Below are 19,942 nucleotides of genomic sequence, written 5' to 3' on the forward strand. Positions count from 1 at the left end.
GTGGTGTAGGAACAATGGATTTGGGGTGTTGTTGGTTAGAGCATGGCTCTGGCTAGTCCCGTTTTTGTCCTGTCCATTCATTTGACAAATATATTGGCTGTCTTTTGAAAGGAAACAAAGCTGACTTGAGTGCTATACGCCAAAACTATAGACTATCCGGGTTTAAACTGACTGAAGGAATGAATACTCAACCCAGGAAAATGCTTTGGCCAACATGTTTAATAGATTTTTCCTGTCTTGCCCCTTCCTCTGCATGTAGGACAATAAACAAAAAAGAATGCCAAACGGTAAAATAACACTATTAAAACACTGTTAACATTTACATTTGCATCTAGTGGCTGTTATTGGGTTGCCACTTGAGTCTTTGCCACCTTGAACTTGTAGACGCGCTCTTACTGAGAAGTTCACACTGATTTAAAAGAAAGATTCCACAAGAATCGTGGCGAGGGTTCCCAAAAAATAGCTTATCAAAATCACAGTTTGATTTGCTCAGCAAATTAAACTGATTTTGCACTTTAAAAATACTAAAAGAAGGAACTGTGGGAATCCTTTTGAGTTATTTCCCAACCTTAAAATCTGATTAGTACCTACAAAAATGGATGTAGTCTCTGCTGCTGTAGCAAATATAGCTTTAAACCACAACTACTTTTTGGGAAACCAAGCCTAGAACAGATCAATCTGACATCTGTCAACATTTATATTAGAGTCATCCAACAGTATTGCATTATAGATCACCTGTGATGTTTCATTTTTAATTTGTTTTTCAGTTATGTAGGAGACAAAAACACATGCTTTACTCACTGGAGATGCAGGACACACACACACACATACACGGAGGCCGGAAAATCTCAAATATTTGAACCAGTTACATTGCTTCAGTGTTGCTCATACTTTGTGCCCATCTGAGGAAACAGAATCAGTTGAGGGAAGGAGGTAGCTACATAAATGTTGATCTGGAGTTTCAGTGTTACAGAAATCAGAACCCCTCACACCACTATGTGACACAGTGCAGTCCAGTCTGCTAAAATACATATTTAAACTGATGCAGGATGTGTGCACAGACTCAGTTCACTTAAGCGGCAGTCCTGCAGATTGGTGCAAGATATGGAAAAAAAAAAAATCCCAAAGCCCTAAATGTTTGGGACAGCCTTGTATATTTCACCATGTATGTGTGCTACTGATGAGGAGGCCGTATTCATAAAAGTGTGCTTATGACTCCAACTAACCAAAAGATGTCATTTAGACAGTGCTCAGGTCTTCTGTGAAATACGGAAACTAAATTCTTTCTATTGTCATTACATGTATCAGATGAAAACGGATGACTTCCCTACAGGCCTTGGAGATACAGTATCTGCCATTACAAATAAAGAATATATATATATATATATATATATATATATATATATATATATATATATATATATATATATATATATATATATATATATATATATAACTTCAGTCTTCCACTGCTCAAACTGTCAAAGCACTTCTAAACAGAGACGATTAAGATCATAACCTGTACACAGGATAAGGAAAGGAGAGATAAAATCTACAAAAATAAGTATTTCTACATCAACACGGGTCATCCTTGCAAGACTTTCTTTTGACGCCACAAAGCAGGGTGTCAACTCTTCCAAAGACTGATTCTCGTCAGCAGACAAAAACAAAAAAAAAAAAAAAAGCAAATGTATCACTATAGTCGAAGCTGAACCCAGATCTGTCAACAGATGGCGGAAAGAAGACAGACACTTCAAAACGCCGACGTAAGAGCTTGCACGCACAAACATCACATGCATAGACACGCATAGCCCCAAAGCAGGCAGACAAACTCGGGGGGGGAGCTGCTGTTTAGTAGACATATGTCACATACGACTCTCAGGTTTCAGCTCACATTTGACGTGATCTGGAGTTTCCCTGTTATTTAAAAAGTCAGCTTGTTTTTTCTTGTTAGTATGAGCAAAATATGAACTGCCCCACATGAGCAGATCATTTAAACATCCAGTTTCCTGACCTTCTCTAAAAAGCCTCCCCCTGGAGATAATCGACAGTGTCTCCACGAGGTCTCAGCTCAGCTCTCCCACACCAAACTAGACGTGCTGTTCCAGCAAGTGACCAAAAAGCTGCGAGCCCTCCCGCCAAAGCCATGACAAAAAAAAAACACAAACCCCCCCCTACCTCACTACAACGCTAAACTTAAGAATACCGTCATAGATGGAAGACGTATTCCTAAGTGACAGTGAGTGACTAATAAACTCAACATCAAAAGTGACTGAGATAAAGGAGACGAATTTTCAAAGAACTCAACAAGTGACTAGTGGTGACTTTGACTGACCGGTACACAAAAACAAAGAGCCTAAAATTGCCTAAAATGGTTTTTAAAAAAAAACTAGAGCTGTGAAGAAACTGGCTGTTACAGTTTACGTGACTCTGAAGGGCTAAAAAAAGAAAAGAAAGTACAATCGTAAACAACAAAAATAAAACATTAAAGTGGAAGCAGGAGCTGGATGAAAACCACGTTACTCAGCAGCTAAGTTAACTGGTAGCGCTGACTGCGGCCCGCCGACGGGCTCTAGTTTTCGTCATCCTCGTCGTCGTCATCCTCGTCGTCCTCGCTGATGAGGTATCCGCGGGCTCCGCTGGGGTGGGGCGGCGACGAAGGCGGGGAGGTCTTGGTGAAGAAGGGGAGACGGAAGGTCGGTGAGGGGGAGCGCTCCTCGCGGGTGGGGCTGCTGTTGGGGCTGTGCCTTGGGCTGATGGCCTGCAGCATGCGGCCCTTCCCTTCCTTCAGCATGTGCTTCTGCGGGGGCGAGATCAGAACATAAAAGGGATCATCTGTTAAGAAATCAACTCCTGGTGCAATCAGTTTAATGCAAGCACGAGACATGAACACGGGATGAGTTGCGCAGTTACTGGTGCTGCTTCAAACAGTCAGAGGGCAAAGGCCTATTTGGTTTGTGATGGCCTTTGAATAACTTTTATTAAATTTAGCAACATTATGTAAGCCAGGCTAGCTGTTTTTACCGTCTTTATGCTAAGCTGAGCTAAGCTAAGCATCTGCTGGCTGTAGCTTCATATTTGACCCACGGATAAGAGTCCGCTCATCGAACACTCAGCAATTAAGCAAATAAGGGCCAACAGTAGATTCCACATAGAAGTGGTGTACATCATCTGGAAGCTGGGAACCTGAAGAATAATCGCCGATGCAGCACTGTGTCAAGCTCTTCTAGTCAGAAATGTGTAATAAACGTGTTTTCAGCACCTATTTCATTTTGAAAGTTTAGAGTGTATACAGGCTTAGAACGCACACACACATATACATATATATATACACATATATATATATATATATACACACATATATATACACATATATATATACACACATATATATATATACACACATACATATATATATATACACACACATATATATACACACACATATATATATACACACACATATATATATACACACACATATATATATACACACACATATATATATATATATATATATATATATATATATATATATATATATATATATATATATATATATATATATATATATCACATATATATATATATATACATATATATATATATATACACACATATATATATATATATACATATATACATATATATATATACACATTATATATATATATACATTATATATATATACATTATATATATATATACATTATATATATATATATATACATTATATATATATATACATTATATATATATATATATATATATATACATATATATATATATATATATATATACATATATATATATATATATATATATATATATACACATATATATATATATATATATATATATATATATATATATATATATATATATATATATATATATATATATATATATACACACATTATATATATATATATATATATATATATATATATATATATATATATATATATATACATACACATACATATATACACACACACACAAACAAATATTGGGACATCGACACAATTCTAATCTTTTTGGCTCTATACACCACCACAATGGAGTTGAAATGAAACGAACAAGATGTGCTTTAACTGCAGACTTTCAGCTTTAATTTGAGGGTATTTACATCCAAATCAGGTGAACGGTGTAGGAATTACAACAGTTTGTATATGTGCCTCCCACTTTTTAAAGGGACCAAAAGTAATGGGACAGATTAACAATCATAAATCAAACTTTCACTTTTTAATACTTGGTTGCAAATCATTTGCATTCAATTCCAGCCTGAAGTCTGGAACGCATAGACATCACCAGACGCTGGGTTTCATCCCTGGTGATGCTCTGCCAGGCCTCTACTGCAACTGTCTTCAGTTCCTGCTTGTTCTTGGGGCATTTTCCCTTCAGTTTTGTCTTCAGCAAGTGAAATGCATGCTCAATCGGATTCATGTCAGGTGATTGACTTGGCCATTGCATAACTTTCCACTTCTTTCCCTTAAAAAACTCTTTGGTTGCTTTCGCAGTATGCTTCGGGTCATTGTCCATCTGCACTGTGAAGCGCCGTCCAATGAGTTCTGAAGCATTTGGCTGAATATGAGCAGATAATATTGCCCGAAACACTTCAGAATTCATCCTGCTGCTTTTGTCAGCAGTTACATCATGAATAAATACAAGAGAAGCAGTTCCATTGGCAGCCATACATGCCCACGCCATGACATTACCACCACCATACTTCACTGATGAGGTGGTATGCTTTGGATCATGAGCAGTTCCTTTCCTTCTCCATACTCTTCTCTTCCCATCACTCTGGTACAAGTTGATCTTTGTCTCATCTGTCCATTTTTTAGATGTTGTTTGGCAAACTCTAATCTGGCCTTCCTGTTTTTGAGGCTCACCAATGGTTTACATCTTGTAGTGAACCCTCTGTATTCACTCTGGTGAAGTCTTCTCTTGATTGTTGACTTTGACACACATACACCTACCTCCTGGAGAGTGTTCTTGATCTGGCCAACTGTTGTGAAGGGTGTTTTCTTCACCAGGGAAAGTATTCTTCGGTCATCCACCACAGTTGTTTTCCGTGGTCTTCCGGGTCTTTTGGTGTTGCTGAGCTCACCGGTGCATTCTTTCTTTTTAAGAATGTTCCAAACAGTTGATTTGGCCACACCTAATGTTTTTGCTATCTCTCTGATGGGTTTGTTTAGATTTTTCAGCCTAATGATGGCTTGCTTCGTTGATAGTGACAGCTCTTTGGATCTCATATTGAGAGTTGACAGCAACAGATTCCAAATGCAAATAGCACACTTGAAATGAACTCTGGACCTTTTATCTGCTCCTCGTAAATGGGATAATGAGGGAATAACACACACCTGGCCATGGAACAGCTGAGCAGCCAATTGTCCCATTACTTTTGGTCCCTTAGAAAGTGGGAGGCACATATACAAACTGTTGTAATTCCTACACCGTTCACCTGATTTGGATGTAAATACCCTCAAATTAAAGCTGAAAGTCTGCAGTTAAAGCACATCTTGTTCGTTTCATTTCAACTCCATTGTGGTGGTGTATAGAGCCAAAAAGATTAGAATTGTGTCGATGTCCCAATATTTATGGACCTGACTGTGTATATATATATATATATATATATATATATATATATATATATATATATATATATATATATATATATATATCTATATATATATATATATATATACACACATATACACACACACACACACACACAGTATACGATGGCCATTCACATGCTCTATTAGGTCTCATAAGCAGGATTGGGCTTCGAGAACCGACTCCTACTTGTAATCATTTCAAAAATTACGATTCCAGTGGAATCGTTTCTTTATTGGAATCGTTTAGAGGATTTGGTTTCCGATCATCGCTTCCCGATTTAACATGCGCAAGTTTTGGTTTCCGAAGCGGCCAGGCGCTTGTTGTGTTGCAGCCTTGGAGCGCAGTAAGCAGCGCTCTAGTCTGGTCTTTATTTTACATTGAAAATAAAGCAAACGGCAAATTACAATTGAATCAAAATAAAACGTTCCTCTTATTTGTGAAAATAGGCATGTGACCCGTTTCAACTCCACCCCTCAAAGAATCGAGAAGCTTGTTGCCCCGCGTGCACTGATGTGCTCTTCTGTTGACATTTCCGAATGCCTTCCTACAAACGTACATGTGTCATTAGTATGAGAGAAAAAAAAAAAGAGATTTTAACTGTGTCGGGCACGGGTCAGGCTCGGTTACTGCTCCGTCACACACGGGCCGGGCTCGGACAGAAAAATGCGGCCCGATCCGCACTCTAAGGGGTACGCATACCCCTAGGGGTACTTTGGGGTACTGCATGGAGTATGTGAGATATTTCTTTCCGTCATGTACAATTCCTAAAATAACGATACACTAAAAATAATGAATTGATTTAGTGATTCTAAACATTTGAAATGCAGAATTTAGTGGGGGGGGGGGGTTTTAAGTTACAACGTTGTTGTTTAGACACCGAAGGCTAGCGCTGTATCGTGCCTCTTTAAATAGCAAGGTTTTTTTCTTCTACCAAAAATGTTTTGTGCTGGTCAGGAGGGTACTTGGATGAAAAGAAAATTCAAAAAGGGGTACATTATTGTTAAACATTTGAGAAAACACTGTCATAGATAGTCATGCTGCCCGATTAAAGACATCCTCACCAGTGCTCCCTCGGGGCCGAACATCTGCAGGAAGTTGCCAATGAACTCCCTGGATTTCTCCTCCCATTTCTGGATGAGGTCGATGCTCTTCTCCTCCACCTTCTGGACAAACTCTTTGCTCTTCTCCTCCACGTCACGGACCTTTCTCTTCACTTTGTCCACGCGCTCCTGCAGGTGGTACTTCTTCTCCTGATAAAGAGTGGGGACAACAAACGGGTTAGAAAAGAAGACGAGGTGCGTAACTGACCTTAGAGCTGGGCAATATATCGATATTATATCGATATCATGATATGAGACTAGATATCGTCTTAGATTTTGGATATCGTAATATCGTACTATGGCATATGTTTCCTGGTTTTAAAGCATTACAGTAAAGTGATGTCATTTTCTGAACTTACCAGACTGTTGTAACTGTTCTGTTATTTGCCTTTATCCACTTAGTCATTATATCCACATTACTGATGATTATTTATCAAAAATCTCATTGTGTAAATATTTTGTGAAAGCACCAACAGTCAACACTAAAAAATCGTTGCTTTATCGATATCGAGGTATTTGGTCAAAAATATTGTGATATTAGATTGTCTCCATATCGCCCAGCCCTAAGGGACCTCACGCGCAAACAACTGCCGTCACGCCGACACTCACACAGCTACTCCAAAGCTAAGTTTCGTACATTAATGAAGCTGACGTTGAGTTCCTTAGCTGTGTATCCTCTCTGCAGGTTGCGTCTGACGTACACGTCATAGTCCCGGACTATGCGTGTGATGATGTCAGAGGTGGAGATGCCCTCGGTCCGCTGGGTGGGAGCGAACATACCTGTGGAGGGCAGAGGGGGGATGAAAAGGTCAGTAGTCACCGGATAGAGATGTATGAACAGTTAGCCCTTCCATTATATGACTGACTACGTTTACACGCAAGTAATATTCCGGTTTTTGCCCTTATTCCGAAAAAGACAATATTCCGACTAAGCTGTTTACATGGCTAATGAAAGTGAATATTCCAATATTATTCCCGTTTACATGCAGCCGAGCAAAATAGGACTTTTTTTCAATGGTTTTCCAGCGGTGGCGGACTTGCTGGAGCGTGCAAACCCAGCCTCCCTCTTTCATTCCTTCAACCAGCTTCTTGAAAAGGTCGGCGTCGCGATGTTTGTGCACATCCAAAAACCTGTTGATATCCAAGTCTTTCATTATGTTTAAAAGTAGCTGTGTTTCTCCTTCTTATCCCAGCCCTGCAAACTGACGGCTGGTTGGTTTGTGTACAGCAACCATGGCAACGCACAGAGCGGACCGTGAGCCGTAGACGGGCAAGAGGCCGTAAACTGTCACAAACTGCCGTAAAACACCCGACTGAGACGCGTATTCCGAATGCGCCGTATACATGTCCAAAGAATGCGTCTAAAACCCAAATAACACCAGCATATCCCACGTCTAAATCGGAAAATCCTGTATCCTTGAGTACCACCCCACCACTCTTGGTTCCTTTGCCACTCACCAGCTTCCTTGATGTGCTTGTACACGTCATCACTGCCTGCTGAGGAGTATGGGATGTCGTCGTGGGCCACAAAGTCAATCTGGAGAGGTCATTCCAACACACATCAACACACAGTAGATTCACATCTACAGACTGTACAAAAGAAACCTCCTTCTTTTAAGATTATTTGATTTGCTCAACAGTTCCTGGTCTCTCAAACTCAAGATTTCAATGAATAGACCAGACGGTATCTCTGAATATGTTGGTTTGTGTGTCTCTCGGTTTCATCCACTCACGCGATGTTTTATGAGGAACTCTGGCGTCAGCGTCCAGGGAGCGTTTCGCACCACTTCGTCCACGTAGCGACAGTGACTGATGGCGTCATATCGCTCATCCTCATTCATCACTGTGAAGCCCTTGTATTTGTGGGTCAAGTCATCACTGCACACTTTGAATGGTTAAAAGAAATAATACAGAAATTATTGTTTGGAATGCCTTAAAAAAAATTATTTCAATTCGAAACTTAACATTTGAGTAAAGAATGAAGTTAAAGCTGGTTAACACAAATGTATTTACATGCTGGCGAGAGGGAAAGCTCTCTGAGCTATCGTTACTTCAGCTTACTATTTTTATTGTATTGCAATGAAAAAGAGCTCTGTTTATCCTTCCCATTTTTATAAGAGAGACAGAAACAGTATATAAACAGTCACAAGAAGCAGGTGGTGGACAACACTCATAAGATGTATAAAATAGACCTAGAGATGAAGCCACCTAGGGCGCCCGGATAGCTCAGTTGGTAAAGCAGGCGCCCATATATAGAGGTTTACTCCTCGATGCAGCGGGCCAGGGTTCGACTCCGACCCTTTGCTGCATGTCATTCCCCCTCTCCCTCCTTTTTCATTTCTTCAGCTGTCCTGTCAATAAATGCCTAAAAAATTATGACAGACTTACCTCCTACAATGAGGTGTGTATTTGGGAAGAGGCATTTAGCCTGCATGAGTGCCCTGGCGTGACCCGAGTGGAAAACGTCAAAGATGCCGTCTGCATACACCCGCACCGGTCTGTTAGCTGAACGAAAAGAGACAAGGCATTAAGAGAAAGAAAGATTGATTTATTCTGTACAGAGGGGATCTAAAATGTACTTGTTTGTTCACATGTACAGTATGATTGTACTCAAGACTGAGAGGAAATGTGCTGATATACGTCAAAAGTTGAGAGGTCTCATGAGACCAAGCGGCATCAATCCGACTATGAAATTGTCAGGGAAAGATACCTCAACTGACAGACTGAAAGAATCAGACTCACGATGTGTTCCCCTCTTAGCCTCCTCCATGCTGACTCTTTCATAGGGTTTATCATCAGCTGGCACCAGCTCATCTGCAAAAGGTGCAGGGTGCTTCAATCCCTAAAAGACCCAATGGCGACAAAAGCGAAAAATTTCAGTGATCAAGGAAGTTTTCTATTAATTCACACAAAAAGTAGAGCTGGACACCATAGTGAATACATCTTACTTCCCTGGCTGGATAAAGTTAACCCTTGTGTTGACTTCGGGTCACAGTGACCCGTTTTAAATTTTTGTTTTATAATCAGAAAATATGGGACTTAGAAATAAGCGCTGAAAATGTGTAGAAGAAAAATTTAAAAACTGTGGGAAAAAAAAAAAAAAAGGGTGTCAAAAACAACAACAGGAAGCCAACACAAGGGTTAAATGATCACGCTCTAATTTTGTAATATTCCTTCCTGAAACGATCCGATGTGGAAGTCAACGGTGTTGCTGTTGTGGTGACACAGCTGATGACATTTGTTTAAGCTAACTTCTCATCAGCCAACATAAAGTCTGACACATGACACAGGAGATAACTGAAAATAAGTTTAAAAAAAATGTTTTGCACGATTATGGTGAATACTGTTGGACATTAAGTTCTACCTTTTCATCCTTCTAACTGTAAACCATGCACATACATGCATATAAAACCACCAGAGTGGCTTGCACATGCAGAGAGCCTGTAGAAACTGCTCGAGAGACCCGCATGAAGGCCAAAGAAACCAGCTGACTCACCACAGTACATCTGGGGATTTTCCCGAGCTTCTCTCCCTCCTCGGTCTCCCGACTGGAGCCCTCTCTTCTCCTCTTTCTGGACAGCAGCAGCCCGCTGGAGCTTTGGGCCTCCATCTGGGTCAAATGCCAAGACAAACGGAATTAACGACACCATACGTCACTTACGCTATTCCACTGCTTTGCCATTTTCTAGTATGATTGAAAAAGGGACACAGATGCAGACACTCAGTTTTACTCTGTCTAATGTGCCCACGTTTTGAACAGTATGTTACATAATTATGGTAACGATACTGTATATAGCATACAGTACTGTAAATCTAGCAGCAGTGAAGGTTATGACAGGTGACATATTCTGAGTCAACTTTGACACAGTAACGGGGGCCGAACACAGTATGTGCCTTCGGCTCAACCAACAGGAAGCATTGGATCAAAAATAGCAGATTTCACGGAGACATATCTGAAGGTCAACGGAGATGAAAATAAGCCCACCTGTTTCAACAAAGAACAGTTTTGTTCCGAAACATACAGGAAACTAACCACGTCCAGCCTGCTGTTCTTTCCCAAAAATAAAACGGTGACTAAGAGTAAGTCCACGAGGCATCAGGAGATCCAGCCCTGCTTCACCAGAGTCAGCAGTCCACCACAAGTGGGGGCAAGTTTATATTAGATGTGGACCGATTTCAGCAGACTATAATATTCCGTACATGACAGCCAGCAGGGAGACTTCCGGTGTTTAAAACTTAACAAAATATTAATATAAAAAAACCAAAGTTATTTATAGGATTTTAACAGATCACGTATTATAAGTAGGCCTGAAAATAAAAATAACTAATCACTTTGATCATTGCTTGATCTGCTGATTATTCTCAATTCATCTATTCATTGTTGTGTCTATGAAACATTAGAGAAGAGTAAAACATAGCCCAAGGTTAACAGCTTGACATATCTTGTTTTGTCCAAACAACACTCAAAAACCCAACAATATTCTATTTTATAATATAGAAAACAAAGAAAAGCATTAACTTCTCACAATGTAGAAGCTGGAACCATCACATTAGTTAGTGATTTGGGCTTAAGAAACGACTTGTTAATGACTTGAAATAGTTGCTATGCAGAACGAAATAAACCTGAAGAGTCTAGGTTGAAGGATCAGTGTCTGAAAAGAGTCCGTAACTCTACTCTCTTTGAATTTTAACACCACATTAAGTTCTCTAAACAGAGTTTGAAACACCTTTAAAAATCCCACCCACAATGATATGACATTCACCCTGTCCGTCTTTATTTAGCGGAACAACAGAAAACTACTGCTGATATCCTATTACAAGGGTTCCTGTGTTATGGGTAAAGGCTCTGCCCCATTCCACACATTCCAACACGCCAACAAAAATGAAGCCATGGGTCACTGCAGAATGGATTTATTATGTTGAAAGGTCTAGCCTTGTCACTTCTTTTGCTTACTATTACGTCTTAACAACTCATGGCTGGACTGTTGCTGCTGTGTACGTTATGAAAGTGTGACTCAGTACAACGGACGTTGCAGTGCAGGATCCTGGTGGTGACAGCTACCTGATCCAACACTGGGCTCTTGCACAAGCAAGCCTCTGCAACAGCTTTGGCAACAGCCGAGCTCAGCCCCCTGCAGGGCTCTCACACACTGAAAGAGGAGATTCACATGAACAGCACATGTCGTCATAACTGAAATAGGCTGCTATTATAAGAAAGTAACAAAAGGACAGTGCCAAGTCTTGTTTAACTAGATGCTTTGTAACCTAGGTCCACGATAGCCCCTGCAACCTTGCTTAAGTAAGACAATGCATCTAAAAAAAAAGTGTGAACAAGACTTATATTTAGAGCAGCTACCAGTATTCAGGGCTGTCACGAAGACAGATTTGTATTACTGATTAATCTGTATCTATCTATACTACTACTATATAAGTAGTGAAAATGCCCATAACAATTTACAAGAGGACAGGGTGAAGTTTTCAAACTGCTTCTTTACTTCAACCAATTCCCAAAAGATAGCTAGTCTATTTACAATCCTATAAAAGCAAATCATAACATTTGAGAAGCTGGGACCAGAAAATGATTTAAATGTCGCATGAGAGAAAATACTACTACTAATTGTTTCAGCCGTAGAGTACTTAACGTAACTGACACTGTTATTGTACTTTCAGTAAAGTTAAAATGCAGAAATCAAATGTCCATTTTGCTAAGGTCAATGGAATGCTGTCCCCGGACCACACTTTGAGAACCAAAGTCTTCAACTGCATTTCACACAATGTTCCCGATGTCTGCTATTTCGCTTATTTTAACACGTCACTTAAAAAACGTTACGCAGACATGCCAAACGTTAACCCGAGTTAGCACAATACGTATACGCATTCTTGCACTAATGCCATAACTTATTAAACCAGTAACTAAATCGGCTGACAGAGGAGTTGTACTGGTGACTCGCTGTGCAGCTCAATTGTCAAATCCTGGCTTACTGGACGCTTTCGCCTCTGGCGAAAATCTTTAAAATCAATATGCTAACTGTCCCAGATATTAATGTTAGCTAACGCTTGACAGTTTATTTAAGTTTCTGCTTACTTACTGTTTAGTCTTTTGTCCGGAATGCTGCTTTGCAGCAGTGGGCGGCTTCCTAGCCTCGTAATGCCAGCAGGCTAGATAGCTAACGCTGCTAGCTACCGTCTAACTCTAGCTAGCAAGATAGCTGTAAAGCTGGTTGGCTTGTTAGCTAACTTTAGCAGTTAGCTCGCTGGCTAGCTGGCACCAGCAACAACGGTAATTACGAACAACCCTGTGAGTCCGACGCCCTCCTGGAGCTCGCTGTGTTGCTGACCGAAAAGTGCAACTGCCAGAAGGAAAGACAGATTATCAGCAGTGACAGCAGCTTGTACTACAATGCTGACAGGTCAACAACCCAGGAACTACAAAACTTTGATAGGAATTAATTAGTCGGACATTTCCGGTGTTGCCCGTGTTGCCACCTAGTGGAGAGTACACGACGTGGTTGTATAAAGAGTAACGTTATACGGCAAAAGGACACTTCAGTTGATAATTTCCACAAATGCTACAAAGGTAATTATGTAGTGAGTGAGTGTGTGTGTCTGTGTGTGTGTGTGTGTGTGTGTGTGTGTGTGTGTGTGTGTGTGTGTGTGTGTGTGTGTGTGTGTGTGTGTGTATATACAGAGCCGTTACAGCATTTTTAAATAAGTTATAATTTTCAAATAAAATAACACTATACAGGCTTGTTGAAAGACAAATAATGAATAAGTATATGTATATTGAAATACGAATAAATGGTTGTGTAGTGTAATTGTATAGTTTGTGTAAAATCCACCATTGTTGAGACAACTTCAACCTCAATTTATTTATAGGATCAAAAAATAACAAGAGTTATCTCGAGACACTTTACAGATAGAGTAGGTCTAGACCACACTCCACAATTCTATGCTATGCTGATGTATACTTAAAGCTATAGTGTGTAGTTTCTGTCTTCCCCATGAGGAATTGTAAGTAATGATGACAACACTCTGGGTGGTCCACATGATACAAGCCTTCCGTGATCGCGCACGCGCCCCCACCCCTCCTCCAAGCAGTTGCTAGTAGCCGAGGAGGACACGGAGGATTAAAAAAAACATGATGAATGTAATGGATGTTCATTAATATGAAAAAGTTACGCACTAAAGCTTTAATGTACTGCCACGTTAGGTTGTAGAATTGTTCTTTGGCCACTTGGGGGCAGCAAACATTCAGTTTAACAACAGCACTCATAAAGTTCAGGTATATTGATATAAGAGCTGTCAAGAGAGCAAATGGAGAAATTACCAAATGTGATTTGTTTTTAATTAAACAACACTATTACAGCTTTTAAATTAGTTAAATAATGAATGTCTTTTTACTGTTTCATATAGTAGCTATAACATTAAAACACTGGCCAATTTTCTGAAGAATGAGTATTTTTGATACTTTAAGTAGCTCTTGCTGATAATACTTACATAATGTAGTGTAGCACACTTAGATAGATAGATAGATAGATAGATAGATAGATAGATAGCACTTTATTGTCCGTGAACATGGAAATTTGTCTTGCAATACAAGCACCAACAATTACAACACGTGCCGTATAGTCCCTGGGCAGGTAGGTAAAACAATAAATATTCAAAACAAAACTTCAGATCATGTAATTTTACAGACAGCATTCACATTCACACCTAATTACAATAATTCACATACAAAAAGTTGCAGCAACAACATTTTCATGGGCTCAGTCATCCTAAAAACAGTCCCTCACCCCTTCCCATTCACACATATGTGCAAAGTATAGTCTAATAAAATCTCATAGGAACAAAGCTGCTCAATCAAAATCCTAACCCCACTTCTTCTACCACTGATGGAAAGTGTGGTTGACATGTGGCGTAGCTGAGGATAAGCTCAGGCTTATACCAGTGCTAAAGCTTGTCTGGCCCTATATACCAATACCACCTTAGAGCCAGCTGCGTTTCTACAATCAGCTGAGAGAAGGCTATATCATGGCCCATACACAATCCTGCTCTGGCAGCTGCATCTTCACCACCCACAGATCATCGTTCTTGTGTGGGCTGAGTAAAAGAAGTGGATTATGTGGGCCGTCACTGGCCCAGACCAAATTTGCTATTTGGGTTCTTTTCAGCCCATTTCACTCCGCAAATCTTCTTCTGCAGCAAGCAAGAGAGACGTTTCATCTGAACATCTGCAATGTTACATACCTTTACAACAGGAAAACAAAGCACCACCCTTTAACATGCATAGTGGTAATCTGGCCCAAGCACAGAGGTTAGCATAGCTGTGGAATGAATGGTATAGAGCTAAACACATTACTCTTGAGCTGATCCCCTTGTGTCCTGCAGAGAGCTCCAGGACAAGGTGTAATTTCACTTAAAGATCAGAGGGCCACAAGTTACGATAATTGATACCCTGAGGGTGGTGTTAAAGTTGTGCAACAAAATCTGCTGTACATTGCAGCAGTGCAGATATTCTGTGAGATATTCTTCATTATTGCTTTGACTTAAAATAAAAAATAATAGAGTGATAAGGTAAGTCACTGCTATTAAGAAGTGTTTAATGCCACCAAGGAAAATGATTTTCGGGTCGCGGGTAATCATCTCTTAAAAGGTGTGTTTTAATATAGTGTAACTAACAGCCTGGATGTAACATATTTACATGTTTCCATCTCGAAACAATGGAGATATGATTTAGAATCTCATTTAACATTGTAAACCTTTTGTAACATGTACTGTTTTGTTTTAAAAATATTGCAGCATGATAGCTCATTCTTCAGGGAGTTTATCTCTTCAATTTACTGTTAAACTGCCACAAGGCTTATCCAGATTCACTGTATCCATTGGTAAAAAGTACTAAACTAATGGTTCAATTTGTTTATTAAATATTGACAATATAAAGTATATATCTATAGTATATATAAGTTATAAACAAGTGCTACTCTGACAAGCCTGCAAAAAATAATAAAAGATAATGTCAGATTCCTGACCGCATTATATGTTGTTGTTTTCGCCCTACTTACACCTTCTGTAAAACAGGTTGATTTATTTTGTGAGGCAGCTGTGTGTCTCAGCGTACAGGTAAAATAAATGTATATCATTTTAAAGTAACAGGTGCCCTACCCTTCCATTTTTGTCATGTGCACAGAGCAATTACAGTATGATGTTCACCATTAGCCACCTGGCAGAGCCCCTAGAGACTACCTGGCTCCTTCTTGCACTCTTTGATCGCAGCTTTACCTGCTGGTTTGAAGGATAGAATTTCCTTCACTGTTGAAATGACAAACACTGAGCAGGCCAGGCAATCCCTGAGGAAAATGAAAATGAAAATCAGTGTGCTAAAATGTAGGACCTGGCTGAGCTGGGATAGGCATTTGGCTTTCGATTCTGACAGAACACCTCCACTGCGTGTTCTAACCAGTGGAGCAGCTGAAACAAACACACACGCACACACGCACACACGCACACACATGCGCACACACACACACACACACACACACACACACACACACACACACACACACACAATACATTTGACTCTAATGGATTACATCATATATCATCAATTACTACCATCAGTAATCCAAGTTCACACTTGAAATGTGTGGTTGTTTGTATAACATGGCCCCACCACATTATATTCTGGATCACACTGGTATCCCTTTTTTTTTAAGATTCCAAACATTTTAATATTTTTTGTTTTTGTCTTGATTGTGAAAATCAGTTTCCCAACATTTTGTCTCCAATTGAGACAGGAAGGAGACAGAGTATAATACAAGGGAAAAGAGCTTTTGGTCGGAAATAATAATAATAATACAATTTCGAAATGTATTTGTGTAATGTATGTGTATTTTTAATATCTATGGCATTTGGAAATATGTGTAAAACAAAACAAAAAGGCATTTTGAAGTCTCTAAATTTCCCAGGCTGTGTTACAGTGACTTGGTGTTTGGACAAGCTAGCCCATAATTCCTGCATATTTCTAGGGGATTTAAACAGCAGTTGACTTGGCTCACCCTCTATTTTTCGACTGCCCAAGACCAAAGTTAAAAGGACATATCCAGCTGTTTTGGGAGAGAGGGCTAATTTTTTACCTTCCAGGCATGTTTTGTCAAGAATTAGGCTGCAGTTGCATGTCGCCATCTTTGCATATTTGGTCCATAAATTCAGGAGAAATTCAGAACATGTTTGGCAGCTATAGATTTAGAAAGACATAGTGTTTTTTTAATTGCATAAATGCTACCTTCACTGATGGCTTCATCCTGAACTAAGACCCCATAGAAAGAGCTAAGAAACTGGACTGCATGTGCACCCAGAAGGAGACCTGCTGTTACAGGACTGTTCCTTGTGGCTTTACAAGGAGTCCCATTTTGTTTGAAGTCGTCTTTTACCGCTTGTTTATGCTCAGTGTGCTAATGAGCTCGTCCACGTCTCAACAGAAAATGCATGAGGGGTGGAGTCAGGCCTGCTTGCAGCTCAGTGGCCGACGGAAAGGCCCCAGTATCAACAGTATTTATGAACAGTTATGTTGTGCAGCAGATTAGAACAGGACTGGGTGAGATGCAACAACAGGTGAGCAGGTTTCTTTTTCACTCTAGTAGCCCAGCCAAGTTTAAAAGTAGAACTGTACAAATAAGGCAACCCTTGCTTTGCATTGCTTATGTTGTGTAGAAAATGTCCACGAAGAAGAATTTTGAAATTGTTATAAATGAATATCAGACATGAAATCATGGAAGGTCCAGTGGCAACTTCACAGGAAATGTAATCTTATTGGCAGGTGATTTGTTTTTATTCAGGTAGTTTTTGCTTTACCAGCAATATCTTCATATAGTGGTTAATGTCTGTGATACTTTTGAGTGTACCTGCATATTTATTTATTTTTTAACCTTTTTTGTGCTTTCAATATGCACTTACTTGCATGTACTTGTTTAATAGGCTTTTATGAATAACAGCAGCGATGTAAGGCAGAATGCTAAATAATAAAGGTTGTGTGTGATATTGCAGTTGCAGATGTCGAGGATGATTTCCCAGGTGTCCCTGTTGAGGGCACTATGCTACGTGCTGTTAATGCCAGGTTTGTCTAAGTAAAATGAATGAAATTCTTATTCCATCTAACCTTTGGGAGAACCATACCAATAAAAAGTTAAAATGACAATTGTAGCTCTTGACAGCACTGTTGACATAGTCACAGGTTGTCTCTTTTAGTTGCTGTGTAATGCTTTGCAGAGTGAAGTGTTATGTTGTTTGGGGTGTCTAATATATTCTTTGCCTCCCTCCAGGTTTGCTAGAAGCAACATCTCTGATGAAAGTAAAGAATCCTGGAGGTATTTAATCTGCCACCTTCTTGCAGATTGTAATCACACTATGATACAAATGTATTTTTATATGTATATTTAAGTTATGATTTAAGAGCTAAATACTGTACTTAATGTATAAGTGAATGTATTTCAAGACATAAAAGTAGTACATTAAATTGCAGCTGTTTCTGGAAAAACACTGGCACTCTGCTTTTAAGACTATTATAGCTGGCACTAACTTTCTTCATACAAATAATAGTTATCCTGTTAACGTTTTAATTATCAATAATACTGGTACTTATCGTTCTATGAGACTTCAAATGTCTAATCCTGCTAAAAAATAAAAATAAATAGTTTCCCCCTTATAATTCTTGACCAGGACTTCCTGGAAGAACAGATCTAGTCTCTCAGTACAATGTTACCTGGGTTATGGCTAAATAACGGATAAGTAAAATAAAAATGACTTATTCTGTGTTCTTCCACAGGAAATCCGGTTAACATTGGCTTTGCTCAGGCACATAATTTCTTGACTAATTCTCGATCTAAGAGGAACATTGACCCAAAGTGGTACAGAGGCACTCCTGATTTCCAGTCCTACTACCGATACTACAACAGTATTGGGCACATTGAAGGGGTAAGTTGAGGTTGATTGGAGATTCTGTGACGTGTGTGATTCTTCTTGCATTATTCAGCCCCCAAAAAAAAACTTGTTTTCGTTTTCTATGATATGTTTTTGTGTTTTATCAGCTCTACGAGATCGACAGGATCAGGATGTTGTATCAGCAGATGCGTCACTTGGAGTTGACCTATGGCCCAGATGCCTCCAGTTACCAAAGTGTCATGGGTGTACTGACTACCACCGCAGCACCATCTACGACCACTCAGCCTCCTCCCCCTCCCACCACCCCTGCTCCTACACCAGACCCTCTGGAGAAAGCTCAGAGAGTCTATCTGTGTAACCCCAAAGATCCACTGTGCAAACCTCAGATCGTCTACCTGCCAACAGGGGCTGTTCCGGTACTGTGTGACCCACGAGTCAACCCCGCCTGCAGGCCCAAAACAGGGAAGGAGATAAAAGCTGCTGCTGCTCTTCCCCAACTACCCCCGGCTCCTCCTGCTCCCAAAAAGTCTGTCCCAGTCCCCCCTCCTGCTATCACTGTCAAAGCTATGGAGTACGACTGTGACCCATACTGGGACCCTGACTGCCTCATCGATCACCCTCTCCGCCCCATCCAGGAAACTACCGCGCCAGAGGCCCCCACTGAAAAGAAAGTAGAGAAAGAGGAAGTAGCAAAAGCCGAAGAAAGTGTCCCTGAAGCACCAGCCACCCAGAAAGCCCCTTACTTTGACCCTTATGATTTCACACGTGACCTGTATGACCCCTTTCGTTATGCCGCTCCAGCTCCCGATCTAGAGTAAAAACAAATGATAGTCCTTCTATGCAGCATAAGACTACAAACGTTAAAAACAAAGGGTACAATTCAAATCATGCAAATGATCCAATGTTGTACAGGACAGACATGTAGACAATGCTTTTACAGTATGCTCGGTTTTTCCACTTTGACTCATCTTTTCCATGGGTGTTCATAAGAAATGCACAAAAACTTTTGTATTGAATAAAATCAATAGAAAAAGAACAAAAATGGATTGACTACTGGTAATAAATATGTGTGAATTTATATTTTATTTTAGTGTGTTATTATTTGCATGGGTTTGAAAACAAAATGCACTTTATTCCCCTGCTAACATTTGATTGTCCCCACCCCCCACATATCTGACATATTATAGTTGGTAGTTACTTTGGAGATTAAGATTTTTCTTGAAATACATATGATCAGTTAATAAAATCGGAAGACATATTTGAAACAACCAAACACTACCTTA

General features: G+C 39.8%; 2 protein-coding genes across 2 annotated transcripts; one reads left to right on the top strand and one right to left on the bottom strand.

Annotated features, from left to right (window-relative positions):
- Positions 1-2,385: 2,385 nt before the first annotated feature.
- Positions 2,386-13,142, bottom strand: pcyt1aa (phosphate cytidylyltransferase 1A, choline a). The gene is made up of 9 exons (XM_078264131.1): positions 12,812-13,142; positions 10,219-10,332; positions 9,465-9,564; positions 9,111-9,227; positions 8,456-8,607; positions 8,181-8,259; positions 7,360-7,502; positions 6,684-6,872; positions 2,386-2,800 (listed from the first exon to the last, which is right to left on the bottom strand). The coding sequence occupies exons 2-9, from the start codon at positions 10,330-10,332 to the stop codon at positions 2,573-2,575; spliced, it is 1,122 nt and encodes a 373-aa protein (XP_078120257.1). The 5' UTR covers positions 12,812-13,142; the 3' UTR covers positions 2,386-2,572.
- Positions 13,143-13,223: 81 nt separating this feature from the next.
- On the top strand, positions 13,224-19,664 carry LOC144526577 (uncharacterized). Its single transcript, XM_078264132.1, has 6 exons — positions 13,224-13,299; positions 17,201-17,333; positions 17,766-17,835; positions 18,041-18,085; positions 18,544-18,692; positions 18,806-19,664. The coding sequence occupies exons 1-6, from the start codon at positions 13,289-13,291 to the stop codon at positions 19,475-19,477; spliced, it is 1,080 nt and encodes a 359-aa protein (XP_078120258.1). The 5' UTR covers positions 13,224-13,288; the 3' UTR covers positions 19,478-19,664.
- The last annotated feature ends 278 nt before the right edge of the window (positions 19,665-19,942 follow it).

This window comes from Sander vitreus, chromosome 12 (genome assembly GCF_031162955.1).
Source record: "Sander vitreus isolate 19-12246 chromosome 12, sanVit1, whole genome shotgun sequence".
Taxonomy (NCBI): domain Eukaryota; kingdom Metazoa; phylum Chordata; class Actinopteri; order Perciformes; family Percidae; genus Sander; species Sander vitreus.